General features: G+C 49.5%; 3 protein-coding genes across 3 annotated transcripts; 2 read left to right on the top strand and 1 right to left on the bottom strand.

The window, feature by feature from the left end:
* Window positions 1–2,430: 2,430 nt before the first annotated feature.
* Window positions 2,431–3,843, top strand: N7508_007311 (HAT dimerization; the record flags this gene model as incomplete). Its single annotated transcript, XM_058465375.1, has 1 exon — window positions 2,431–3,843. One exon carries the CDS (start codon window positions 2,431–2,433, stop codon window positions 3,841–3,843), a length of 1,413 nt encoding a protein of 470 aa, XP_058317777.1.
* A 2,131-nt stretch (window positions 3,844–5,974) lies between these two features.
* On the top strand, window positions 5,975–7,227 carry N7508_007312 (tyrosinase family protein; the record flags this gene model as incomplete). The annotated part of the gene is made up of 4 exons (XM_058465376.1): window positions 5,975–6,325; window positions 6,378–6,463; window positions 6,521–6,842; window positions 6,943–7,227. 4 exons carry the CDS (start codon window positions 5,975–5,977, stop codon window positions 7,225–7,227), a joined length of 1,044 nt encoding a protein of 347 aa, XP_058317778.1.
* Window positions 7,228–8,124: 897 nt separating this feature from the next.
* On the bottom strand, window positions 8,125–8,610 carry N7508_007313 (uncharacterized protein; the record flags this gene model as incomplete). Its single annotated transcript, XM_058465377.1, has 1 exon — window positions 8,125–8,610. One exon carries the CDS (start codon window positions 8,608–8,610, stop codon window positions 8,125–8,127), a length of 486 nt encoding a protein of 161 aa, XP_058317779.1.
* Window positions 8,611–13,385: the final 4,775 nt, after the last annotated feature.

Raw genomic sequence — 13,385 nt, forward strand, 5'->3', positions numbered from 1 at the left:
TCAGAGGCGTTCGTCAGGACGGCTTTCAAAGCGTGCAAGGCAAGATGAAGATTTTGTGTATGAAAGACCATAGACTTAGTAGAATTTAGAATTTAGAATGAAAGATTTTTGATTTGACCCTTGACCTTTGAACTATTCCTTCCGTAAGCGAAATACTCAAAAACACAGTCAGAATATGCACAAAACATGCATAATATGGAATTTCTTGAGTTTGTCCTGTTTGTGGAACCTGCGGTTCGAACCGCGGAGGTGCGGTTCGGGTCCAAAAATATCAGAACTGCACCGCGGTTCTTGAGGTTCCATTACGAGGCCTAGACAACACCTGCTCCTCATCAAAGTCACTGGCTTCGAGTGGTTTCAAGGTGGTCATCCGCGCGTATATAAGCTTGCAATTCTAAGCTTGCACAAAAGAGGAGAGCTTGCTGTGCTACCTACATGATATAAATAGAAAAAATCACCTATACAACTTATAAGTCATCTTAAAGAGTATTTCCATATTATAACGAAGTTTATTACAACTTACAGTTTATGAATCTTTTAATTAATAACTTATTCGACTTTTTTTATGGGCTCACTTTATTTATATACATAAAGTGGTTCGCTACTACATTGGACTAGGTAATAGGGATCAAGGGACTTCTACAGAACCATTTCAGGTTGCAACCTATCCCGTGAAATATGCCGCTAGGATGTGCTGCACAGTCAGTGAGCTACAATCAGCCAACCGCATCCTCAGAGGTAGACACATGCGATGACAGTGCTTTATTCTCAAAGGCCATAGACATGCTCTACGGTGGCAGCGGCGAGTCACACTCTCCCATACACTGAATGTACCAGAGATTTGGACACAATTCACATACAGAATGACCGGGATGGGGGTGGAACTGATGCTCTAGACCTACCGCTCCGCACGAATCGAATCGAATCGAACTTTTGGCAGATTCGATTCGATTCGAATTAATATTGAAAATAATGATTCGTACGAATTCGAATTCAAGAACGATTCGAATTCGATTCGAAGTTCGCGAACTTTTTTGTTCTAAAGCTTCATTGGGAAGGCGGTCAATCACTCCTGTTGTTCAATACGATAGCCAGCAATCAACACCTCATACAGGTAGTCTAATAATTAGTTACTAATAGTTGGATACAGAGATAAGTAAGCTAGATTCAGTTTGATCTCAAAATTGAACAATCTGGCCTTAAGATTAAGAATCTGTAGGGCAGTACCAATAGATACAAATTTCGGTCACAGCCTTCATCCAAATATATATCATTCGACTCCTAAGGTTTCTCCGCAAATCGATAATCTCATATATGGTCTGTTTTTGCTTCAAATTATACTAGCCTATAGATCGTACTGAGATACACGTAATATATCAATATAGAGTCATAATATGAATAGCTGCACATTGCATTTGATGAAGAGTAGATAGATAGTCTAATCGGGTTAGCGGAGACTCCACAAGAACGTGTCTTCGCGCATACGTGCTTTTACCAAGAACAACATCCAAATTGGGTTCGAAAGCTACTAAAAACCGTCACTCCAGGGTGCCCGAGGGTAAGCGATCGATCAAGACGCAAGCTTGACATACTAATATAACGTTACAGATGACTTCTCCACTTACTACAACATTTGACTGTCCGAATACTAGGAAAAATAAACGCGATTATGCGGCGCTTAATAAATATGGCCTCCTCGCAGAGGATATACCACTTCCGCCTCCCCGAAAGAAGATGGCGGTCCGGTCCGCCGTTAAGTCACCGACTCCTCCGATTTCAACCTCCCCTACAGCTCCTAGCAATGTCTCTATGGGTTTATCGAATCTTGATACGGATATACGTCCTTCACAATCAATATCTCAGGTCGAATGCGAGGTAGATAGGGTCGAAATCAAGCAGAAAGATGAAACTAGGTCGAAAGAACGGAGCTGGGTTTGGAAACACTACCTTACTACACCTGAATCTGGTACCTGGAGATTAGGAAATAAGGAGCGGTCCGAGCTCAAACACCTGTGTATTGTGTCGCCATCCACCTGCCGATTCTTTCGATTTGCATCGAAACTGCGATCTTCAACCACAGCGTTGAAACAGCACCTGCAGCAAACCCACAAGCTCTTCCAGGACGGCCATTCAGGGTGCCAAGGTCCGTTAAGCTCATGGATCTCTACGGAAAAGAAGCTCCCATTCGAAGAAACTGTCTTGAATTGGATTGTATCAACCTGCCAACCGTTTACATGCGTTGAACAGCCTTCATTTAAGGCTATGTTGAGGTCTGCAGGCTTTCAGGACTCCGTACCAAGTGCGGATACTGTGTCGCGCCGATTATGTCTTCGGCTTGATGCTCTTGACAGTGAGCTTCGAATCTTAATGTCTTCAGCATCCTCAATTGCGCTATCTTTAGATGGTTGGACAAGTCAGAATTCATTGCCAATGCTAGCCATTAATGCTCACTGGATGTCCTCTGCCTTCCAGCAATATCGAGCTTGTATTGAGTTCGTTGAAATTGAAGGCAGCCACTCTGGAGAGAACCTTGCTAATATCGTTGCGACGGTTCTCGAGAGGTTTCATATATCTGATAAAGTTATGACAATAACAGCTGACAACGCATCGAATAACGATTCCCTACACCGATATCTCTACCAAAAGCTGTCTCAGCGGTACGATGAGTACCTGGCCGAGACTATCATTCGAGAAGGGACAATGAAATTTACTCATAACTCCCAAATCCGCTGCTTTGCTCACATCTTGAACTTGGTTATGAAAACTATACTGAGGTCTCTACGCGCTAGTTCGCATAAGGAAGCCTGTGATCTCCTTGATGATGTTGCTAAGAGGAGCTGGAAGACGGTCAACGCTCCTACTTCGCCTATTGCAAAGCTTCGACTACTTGTCCTTTGGATTGCGCGATCTCCTCAGCGGATACAGAAGTGGGACAATCGACCTGGCTGTACAAAAGCTATCAACTACGATGTTGATACTCGGTGGAACTCTACCTTTGTTATGATTGTGAGAGCTGAAGAGTGTCGCCGTCAGCTCGAAGATACAGTCAACGATGATCCAGATATCGAGGCCTTACGTCTGACACCTAACGACTGGAGACAGCTCTCGGATATCAAGAAGATCCTGGCTCCCTTCAACGAATATACCGAGTACGTCTCTCGGGATAGCCCATCAATTCATATGGCGGCGCGTATGTTTGGAGAGCTCCGTTCTATACTCCTCGCTATCAAAGAACGACGAGGTGAGTGGCAAAAGATCTCACCAGCAATAACTGTTCCTATTTCCGATGGAATTTCACTCCTGGAGAAGTACCACGACTGCGTCAAAGAAAACGACATATACTATATCGCAAGCGTTCTGGATCCTCGAATCAAGACCAAGTGGCTCAAAACGCTACCAGATGGAGAGAAGATCATTGACCGAATCCGGGGGTTCCTGAAGAAAGCATATTCCACTACAAAACAGCCTATATCGACTACTCCAAGCACCAATTGGAAGAGCTTCGAATATCGATTTCTGGAAGCCTTTCAGCCTACACAGTATAATGTCGCTGAGTCTGATATCGACAAGTATTTCGATACTCCGACAATCTGCACTGGTTTCGATGTAAGCCAGAGCCAGTCCGAGTTTATACGAAACTGGTGGAAGGCAAACATGTTTGAATTTAGTTGTATGGCAAAGGTAGCACAAGATCACCTTGCTATACCGGCAGCAGAGGTAGATATCGAGAGATTGTTCAATGGTGGGAGAGATGTGCTGGGGATTCGACGTTTCTCCATGAAAGGTAAGACCCTTGGGACCTTATTAAGGCTGAAAGATGCTGCACGTTGGAAGTCTTCATAGTTATACAGTAATAGTTTTTTTGGGCATACAGGTGTTTGATATTCTAGACCTTATTTGCAGAAGTATTCTTGTAGGGGCCGGGCATCTCGAAAAATCATTCCACAAACCCTTTTTCCTAAAAGGGCTAGATATTAGTTCGCGAACCTGTTCGAAATTCGCGAATTTTGACGAATCGAATCGGCCATAGATTCGAGGCCCCGAAACCAAGGTTCGAATTCGATTCGATTCGCCGAGATTCGCGAACTTCGAACAGTTCGAAAATTCGTGCGGAGCGGTATCTAGACCCAAGGTATCCAATGCCGAGCATAACGAGCGGGCTTCAAGGTCATTCTTGCCAATACCCAGGTTGCGCTGTGGGCCGACTTTTCAATGCCTCCCAATGCTGGGCCGTTATCTGCTGGTTCACATGTGCCCCAAATGCAGAGCTTCTAGAAGGGGCTCTGCAAGGAGGATCTGCCGGTTGCTCGGAGCATGCGACTTCCAATGCTAGATGCTGCTTACCACAAAACACCGATACCTCCTGCCTGCAGTGCCCTAGAGGGCCAGAGCACGCCGATCAAGAACTTTTTGCCACAAAGTCCTGCAATGACCAAGATCAATGTCGCGGACTACTGGACGACACGTTGAACCCCTCCACATTGAGCCTCGGTGCCGGAACGACCAACATTCTTCAACCATCTTTCAAATACAAATATCCAGCTTGCAAACCGTTTTTCAAGCGCCAAAAGAACCTCGATCGTCATCTAGAAAAACATATAGGGGAGCGGCTCCATGTCTGCTGGGTTCCTGGATGTCAACGCAGCTTCTCGCATAGCGACAACCTCAACGCGCATCACACCATGCATGGAAGATATGGAGGACGCAATCGCTATGTGGCCACCCTAGACAAGACAAGTTCAATCTACAACCCTTGCTTCCGTGGGCAGCTGACACCTCAGGGGTGGCCACTTAGCGATGCGGCCTAGGATGAGCGGCGCCCTTGAGTACGACGGTGACTTGTACTTGTATTCCATCTTCTCAAGAGCCAAAAGGGAAGGTATAGAAGTGATATTTTGTATTTATTTCTTTCCAGAACCTAATAGACAAGGCTTGGTTGCCATCCACGTTCTTTTGGAAGTGGCGTTGGAATAGATGTGGGTTGGCGGCTGAAATGGAAACATGCTAAAATTCCTGTGGGCTTCCCATGCAAATGGGACCAAAATATTGCAGAATTACTACTCATGCTAAATCCCCAAGGGATGATGTGGGGCCAATTAGAAGAGGTAGAAGCACAGAGCACTTGGTATTCCAGAGCGATACAAAACGCAGATGGAAAGGCATACCAGACAGATGCGCAGGTTAGGCGTAGATAAACATTATGAAAAAAGTCTGCCGTGGCCCCGCTGGAAAGGGGGCTTTTTGTTGCCAAGGACAAGAAAGCGGCCGCGTCATCCAGCTTTCGAAGCATCCAGCACTAGTCGCTGGCACGACAAGCCACAACTCCACGAGGCCCAGGTCAAATTTGTAAATACGATCCAGGAATCGCTTGCCACGTCAGCCCTACCCGACTCGATAATTAAACCTTGGCATATATTTAATTTCACATGACCCTGCGAGTAAATAATTTGCGCGGCTTCGCAGGCTTGCCGTTTGATGTAATAAAAAGCATTAGAATGTAACTAAATGCCCTACGACAGCCTGCCCACAGCTGCCCTTTTTAGGAACACAAATTCAGAAAGAGAGGTGTCTGAGGAAGATGAAGCTTGCGAAATCTTTAGGCAAAGAAATAAGCTATTTCTGGAATTGGAATAATGCATGATCGGCACGACAGGACCCAGAAATAGAACGCCGTGGCTCCTTTCTAGAATACCAAAGTATTCACGGCCGGGAGGACGAAGGCTCAGTGGAGCAAATGGATACTAGATACTGCGTTTCACCACGTAGTATGGTCAGCGTGTTCCGTGGTGGCAACCTTGGAAAGCAAGATGGGGCGGGTATTAGAGTCCAGTATAAAAGCATTTGGTTTCTTGAAGGCTCGGATAGTTCATTCCTTTGAAGTTCAAATTCTCTGGTTTCCTGAATTGGACTCCCCTCTCCTTAGAAGCCATACTCCAACAAAATTTTCTGTGATCATTCGTTCATTTTTATAAACATGCGCCTCGCCCTTTTCGGGGCCGCACTCAGCTTTGTTGCTAGTGCGGCGGCTTCGTCGCTCCCTCACCCTCACTCCAATCATGTACGCACTGCCAACGGCCATGCGAGTACTGAAGAGGCTATTCCGGGCTACTTCTCAGGCAGTTGCACAAAGGACAAGATGACTATCAGGAAGGAGTGGCGTCATCTGTCTAAGGTGCAACAGAACGATTTTCTCGACGCCGTTCAGTGTTTGATGGACAAGCCCGCCAAGTCGGGTTTGACTGCCACTACTAGTCGCTTCAGCGATCTTCAGGCACTCCACCGTGGAATGACCAACACGGCTTATGCAGACATCATTCACCATGTGGTGGGTCATGTTTAGTCGTGCTTCGTAACCAAAACTGACACAAATCAACCAGGGTCAATTTCTTCCCTGGCACCGCTACTACATGCATATCTATGAGACTCTTCTCCGTGACGAGTGCGGCTACACAGGTTCCATCCCGTGAGAGATTCTCCCGGCCCGAGTAAGTTCATCATTCTGACGTTCAAACTTCTTTAGCTGGTGGGATGAAGTGAAGGACGCAGACAGTGGAGATATGTGGGGGTCTTCCATGTGGGGGGCCGATGCCTTTGGAGGGAATGGAACTGGATCTGGAAACTGCGTCCAGGATGGCCGTTTTGCCAATTATTCTCTGCATATCGGACCTGGAGATAAAGATACCGATTACTGCCTCCGACGCGCATTCGAAAGTGAGCAGGCGATCGCCAACGCTAATAGCACGGTCCTAAAGATGTGCAACTCTTACAACACCTACTCCCCCTGGTGGAACTGCATTTCCAACATTCCACACAAGGGTGTCCATACATATATCGGTGGTGTTGTAAGTGATACCCCCTTTCACGGCTGCGATTCCCCTTTATATGCCTACCATTCTCCTCTTCACCGCTGTCCTGATCCAACTAACCCCGAGTTCCCATCAGATGTCAGACATTAAGAGCAGCCCTGGAGACCCCGTTTTCTTCATGCACCACATGTACATTGACCGTGTTTGGTGGCTGTGGCAGAAGCAGGATCCTGCCAACCGACTCTACGATGTTAGCGGTCCTACCGTGAACGAGACTGCCAACGTAGAGCCTGCAGGTGGTTGGCAAAATGCCACATTGCACTACGAGCTTTCTTCCTTCAACATCATGCCGAATACGACCATTGGCAAAGTGATGAACCCTCAGGGGGGTTACCTCTGCTATGGCTATGATTCCGAGTGATGTGGTAATAAGCCACAAGATTACGTTGTGGTCTACAGAGCTAAGTATGATGGTACAAACATTAAAACAGCAGCTGGCAGAACAGAAGGATAGAGAAGAGAAGCGCGACGCGGAACAGAAGGAAAAAGAAGAGAAACTTCTCGCAGAGCTAGAACAGTAAAAACTAAGGGAAGAGAAACGAGAAGCGGAACAGAAGGAAAGAGAAGCAGAGCAGAAGAAAAGAGAAGAGAAACTCCTAGCTCAATTAGAACAACAAAAGCTACGGGAAGGGAAGTGAGAAGCCGAACAGAAGGGAAGGGAAGAAAAGGAGAAGCGGATTACAAGGAACTGCAAGGCAAGCTTCTTACTCTTTTAGAACAGAGAAGATAAGTCGAAATGATCATTCGAGCTGTGTTTTGGGCGCTTTGTCGATCATTCCTGTGCAAGAATGTGTTTTTTGGGAGTTGTACGTCCCGACTTGACTAGATGGGCCAATCGGACCCGATCTCGTTCGCTACGTAAAATGTATTTCCTTCCTTCCTTCTTCGTTGGCGCGCTCTAACCCGAATAAGGACCAATCGAGCTACAAAAGCAAGATGTGAATTTCCGAGGCGCCCACGGCGAATGTTTGTATTTGAAATACCTCATTTGCCAAGAGCTTGCGTGTACTGAAGGCGCCTCCTGCTACAAGCACATGAGGCCGTTCTAGGAGAGAGCAGCCTAGAAGTTGTAGTGGCAAATGCCGGAATAGACGGTGAATGAAGCGAGCCTGATTTTGTATTGGATGACAACCAGTATACGTGCGATGGGATGGCAAATCGAGAACTTGTGGTAGTCGGAGTGCCGCCGCAAGCACTGACACTCTTGCCGTCCCAATGCGCAGCAGACAACATGCCGATCACATTAGGAGCGCACAAGCTAGGGCCATTGCTCCAGCCCAAAAGGCGATTGGCTGACCCAGGTCGCCACTTGAGGCAACAGCGCCGGAATTGTAAGCACGGGCGGCCTTGTAGAATGAAACCACATCTGTTGAACCACCATCTGGGCTATCAGTGCCTTCAGGCCAGGCCCGGCCGGGAACCCCTCGACGCCAGCCATGATCATTTGATGAATCTCGCTTTGGGGACAAGGGTTCTGGATGCTTCCATCCTTGTTGCAGGAACCAGAGCCCTCATGGCTTTGCATCATTCCAGGATTGATCACACCGCTGTCAGTGGTCTGAACACGAACGCATCTCTTGCTTTCTTGCATGACTATCGACAAGATGAAGTGTGCGTCGACGCCACTCGATGTCTCCACTTGATGGATGGCATCTTTGATAATATTGATCTCATCTTCCGAGTTATTGGGTAAGCCCCATTGGGAGCAACTGGCAGACATGATGGCCTTGTTATTCTGAAACATGGCTTCAAAAGAGTCAACCCCTTGTTCAATACCTGGCCAGCCGTCGGCTAGCATACCGTTACCGCCCATTACCGCGGCATAAAGACCAGTGCTGCTGTCGGATTGACAGATACTGGTATGTGCTAGTATTGAGGTGTCCCATTGAGATGCATTGATGTTGTTCTATCTGGATCTTGCTGTTGAAGCGTTCACAGATCTCAGGAGTCGTTCCTAGCGTGTTACGACGCTGGTATGCCGAGCGTACCCCGTTTACCATACAGAGACAGAGACAGAATGGGTACTTGATGAATATCCCTGTTCTTAGTGGTAAAATACCACCCCTCAGTTCGACAAAGTTTCCCCATAAATTGTGTAGGGGAAGTGGTAGAAAACGAGAAGAACCGTTATTCTATTTTTCTATTGGATGACCTGTTATTACGGAGACCACTGATTCCGACAAATGCTGTCGGTAGGCACTGTACTTTGAGGAACTTCGCTCAAGTCTGAATCGAGAAGAAAAGCGGGAATTAATACCGTGCTCCATATAGTGTACGACTCACTGACTTGGGGACTGTTTTTTGGGACTGTTTCTTGAGCACTGCGATATAACATTATTGTGTTGTGTGCCGAGCGGGAACTAACACCAGACGGATGGCGGACCCACCCATGGGGGCTCCCGCGCCCCTTGCCACCACAACCACGCGAAGAGGCACAGGGATCGACGCACCGGAAAACCGTACACCAACGACCACGGTCCGCACCAGGAGACATACACGAGTGGAAAGCGAGCAGACCCACGCGGCCCCGGAACCCGTGGAGCTCACCAATACCGGAACCGGCACTGGACGAGTGACAACCAGAGAGATTTGGCAGATCATTGTACGCCTGCAACACACCATTGAAGAACAAACCACGCTCATTCACGCCACCCGGAGCGAACTGAGAGAAGTGAAAGATAACCAGAACGAGCTTCAAACTCAGAATGAGAAGCTACAGGAGGAGATCCTAGCGCTACGGTCGCAGGTAGACGGGCTGAACACACCATCCCCGACACGATCATTGGCGGCCGTTGCAGCCGCCACAGACAACTCGCAACCCCGGGAGACCCGGCGACAAACTGACAAAGACAAGAATTGCGTCCGAATCAGCACTCAGCGATCTGTCACTGAAGCGCTGGGCGCAGAGAATAACGGAGACGCGTTCGGTCGCTACCTCCCCACCCCGGCTGCGAATACCCACATCAGGACGGCACTGTTGAAGACGCCATCTACCCAGGACGCATAGGTTGCAGGGATTGGTACTACCAAGACCGGATATGTGATCCGATTCAAAAACCAGACGTCGGCCGAAATGGCCCGCAACAACACTGAGTGGCTGACCGAGCTGGGCAACGACACTAGATTGGTGAAACCACGTTTCGGAGTAGCTGTCCACCATATCCCGACCTTTGGGTTGGACCTCGAAAACAGGAAAACCGAAGCCATTGAAAAGATCGCAAACGAGAACGACCTCACAGACCACGGCTTCCGAATTGAGGACATTGCCTGGCTGAAGAAAAGAGACAAAGAGTTGGGAACGTTCGCCTCGATGGGAATCTGGTTTGATTCATTAGAGGCAGCAGAGTGGATGCTGAACAATGGCCTGTTGATCGATCAACGGTACATTGGAAGAGTGGAAAAGTGTGAGATCAAAAAGAAACGGTGCTTCCGATGCCAAGGATTCGGCCATCTAGCGTGGTCGTGCAAAGAGACGCCTCGATGCGGCCACTGTGGCGGCCAACATGAGCGAGAAAGATGTCCTCCGGGAATCAGAGCGCGCTGCCTGGAATGCAGCGGGGAACATCCGACTGGAGACTTGCTGTGCCCGACGCCAGCCACGGCACCCCCATCGCAATGTTAGAGAACAACCTCCGAATTCTACAACTAAACACCATGAAGTCGAAGGCGGGCATGGAAGCTCTCATCAACGACCATCAAAGCCAGAAACTGGACGTGCTCCTAATCCAGGAACCGTCGATTACTGCCTACCGAACACACGTGAACCACAGCGCGTGGCGACTATACCAACCTACAGTAGAGAGCGATTCGGTTCGATTCCGTAGCCTTATCTATGTCAATCGCAAACTCTCAACCTCCTCTCACCGACAAGTGAGGTGCAATCACCCGGATCTGACGGCGGTCAAGATCTGGACGGCCGACTCCCAGATCCTGATCTTCTCAGTCTACATTCCGCCCGTACCGATGCACACGCCTGATGGGGCATCGGCGGAGGCTACCTTATCGGCAATCCACGACACGATTCAAGACGTCATACGAGACGATGGCAGAACCTTTAGCCTTATTTTGGCCGGGGACTTCAATCGCCACCACCCAGCGTGGGGGAGCAACCACATTCAACCTCGATTCATCGAGGACGCCGGCGAACTGACCAATTTCTTTCATGATCATGGCCTCCAGAGCTGTCTCCCTCGGGGAACTGCGACCTTCTGGTCGTTGAGCCACCCGGGAAGAAATTCTACGATCGACCAGACAGTGACAAACAGACCAGATCTACTCATCAAATGCCATCTCTACCACGACAACTATGGCTCGGACCACCGAGGCACTTATTCAGAATGGTACCTCCAAGCGCGGCGCAACCTCACCACTAAACCGAGAAAAGCGTACGACCGAGCGGACTGGGAGAAGATTGGAAAGGAAATCCAGGATCTCTTCGAGCGACCCGGAGAGCTAGACTCAACCAAGGCGCTAGACACGGTCGTAGATAGACTTACAAGAACGACCGCAAGGGCAGTTGACAAGCACACGCCCGATCTGAGACCGTCCCCGTACTCCAAGCGGTGGTTCACTGCCGACCTTAAAGCCCAACAGAATGATGTGAACCGCCTACGACGCAAGTGGCAAGAGAGCTGCGCTGAAGTCGGACGAGCCGACTCCCGCACCATGGCCATGTTCGAGGACATGCGCCAGTCACGGCGGGCATGGACTCGAACCATTGAGAAGGCTAAGACATCACATTGGAAGCAGTTCCTAGACGAAGCAGGTGAAGGGAAACTGTGGAAGGCAGCGACGTACATGAAACCACGAGACTCCTGGGGATGCATTCCCGCCCTCAAGGTTGGCGACAGGGAGCTAGTTGACAACGCGGAGAAAGCTCAGGCGTTCATGGGATCGTTCTTCCCTTCGATGGCGCCTGCGCAAGAGGAAGCACCCACTCACGCCCCAACCGAGATCCGATGGCATCCAATCTCCGAGGTTGAAGTCTACCGATCGCTCAAGGCTGCCAAAGGCACAACAGCGCCAGGCGAGGACGGTCTACCCACGTTGATCTGGAAACGTCTCTGGAAATACCTCGGAAACATCATCACTCGGATTTTCACGGCGTCGATCGAACTAGGATACCACCCACAGCGATGGAGAAGCGCGCGAATCGTAGTCCTGCGGAAGCCCGGGAAACCAGACTACTCGCTACCGGGAGCGTACCGCCCAATCTCGCTACTTAACACACTCGGAAAATTGCTGGAAGCAGTGATGGCCCGGCGGCTGTCCTTCTTCGCGGAGCATTACGGGCTTCTACCGGATACCCAGTTCGGAGGGCGCCCGGGACGAACAACCGAGCAAGCCCTCCTGATGCTTGCTAACGCAATCGACCGGGCATGGTACAGGCAGAAGGTCGTCACACTGGTGGCCTTTGACCTGAAGGGAGCCTTTAATGGGGTTAATAAGACAAGCCTGGATATTCGCCTCCAGTCCAAGGGTATCCCCTCGGTGGCCCGAAGGTGGATCACGAGCTTCATGAGCGGGCGCCAGGCTAGCATTGGGTTCGACGATTACCAAACCGAGGTGGTACCGCTAGAAAATGCCGGGCTCGCACAAGGCTCTCCGCTGTCACCTATCCTCTTTGCATTCTTCAACTGCGATCTAGTCGACCAGCCGGTCGATTTTCACGGTGGGGCATCTGCCTTCATCGATGACTACTTCCGCTGGCGAGTTGGCTGGAGTGCCGCAGAGAATCTGGCCAAAATCCAGTCCGAAGACATACCCCGGATTGAAGCCTGGGCTCAGAGAACTGGGTCCTGCTTCGCTGCAGAAAAGACCGAACTCATTCACATTACCCGAAAAAGAAAAGAACAGAGCCAGGGCCAGCTTATCATGAATGGCAATGTCATCAAGCCATCTACAACGGCCAAGCTCTTAGGGGTAATCTTCGATCATGAGCTTCGGTGGAAGGAACACGTACAGCAAGCCGTTAAACGAGCCACTAAGGTCAACATCGCGCTTGGCGGATTGCGACAGCTCCGCCCAGAGCAGATGCGACAGCTCTACGAAGCGTGCGTCACACCGGTTGTCGACTACGCCTCAACCGTCTGGCATGATCCACTTCGAGATAAGACCCATCTACGTCACCTCCGCACCGTGCAACGAGCGGCTCTCATCCGGGTCCTATCAGCCTTTCGAACAGTGGCAACAACCACACTCGACGTAGAAGCACATGTACTGCCAACTCATCTCCGTCTGCGCTACCGCGCACAAAATACCATCACTAGACTGCATACCCTACCACAAAAACACCCTATATGGAGCGCCCTACGTCGGGCCCAGAGAAGACGCAACAATCGTGGATCATTCGCCCGGTTCCCACTATCAGAAGCCTTAAAAACAATGAACCTGGAGAGACTAAAGGAAATCGAAATGATTGACCCAACCCCGCTACCACCGTGGCGAATAGAAGCCTTCTCAGAAATCGAGATTGAATCGGACAGAGAGACCGCGCTAGAAAGAGCCGAGGCTGCACGG

Source organism: Penicillium antarcticum (genome assembly GCF_028974205.1).
Source record: "Penicillium antarcticum strain IBT 31339 chromosome Unknown utg000007l_segment0_segment0, whole genome shotgun sequence".
In the NCBI taxonomy this organism is placed as follows: domain Eukaryota; kingdom Fungi; phylum Ascomycota; class Eurotiomycetes; order Eurotiales; family Aspergillaceae; genus Penicillium; species Penicillium antarcticum.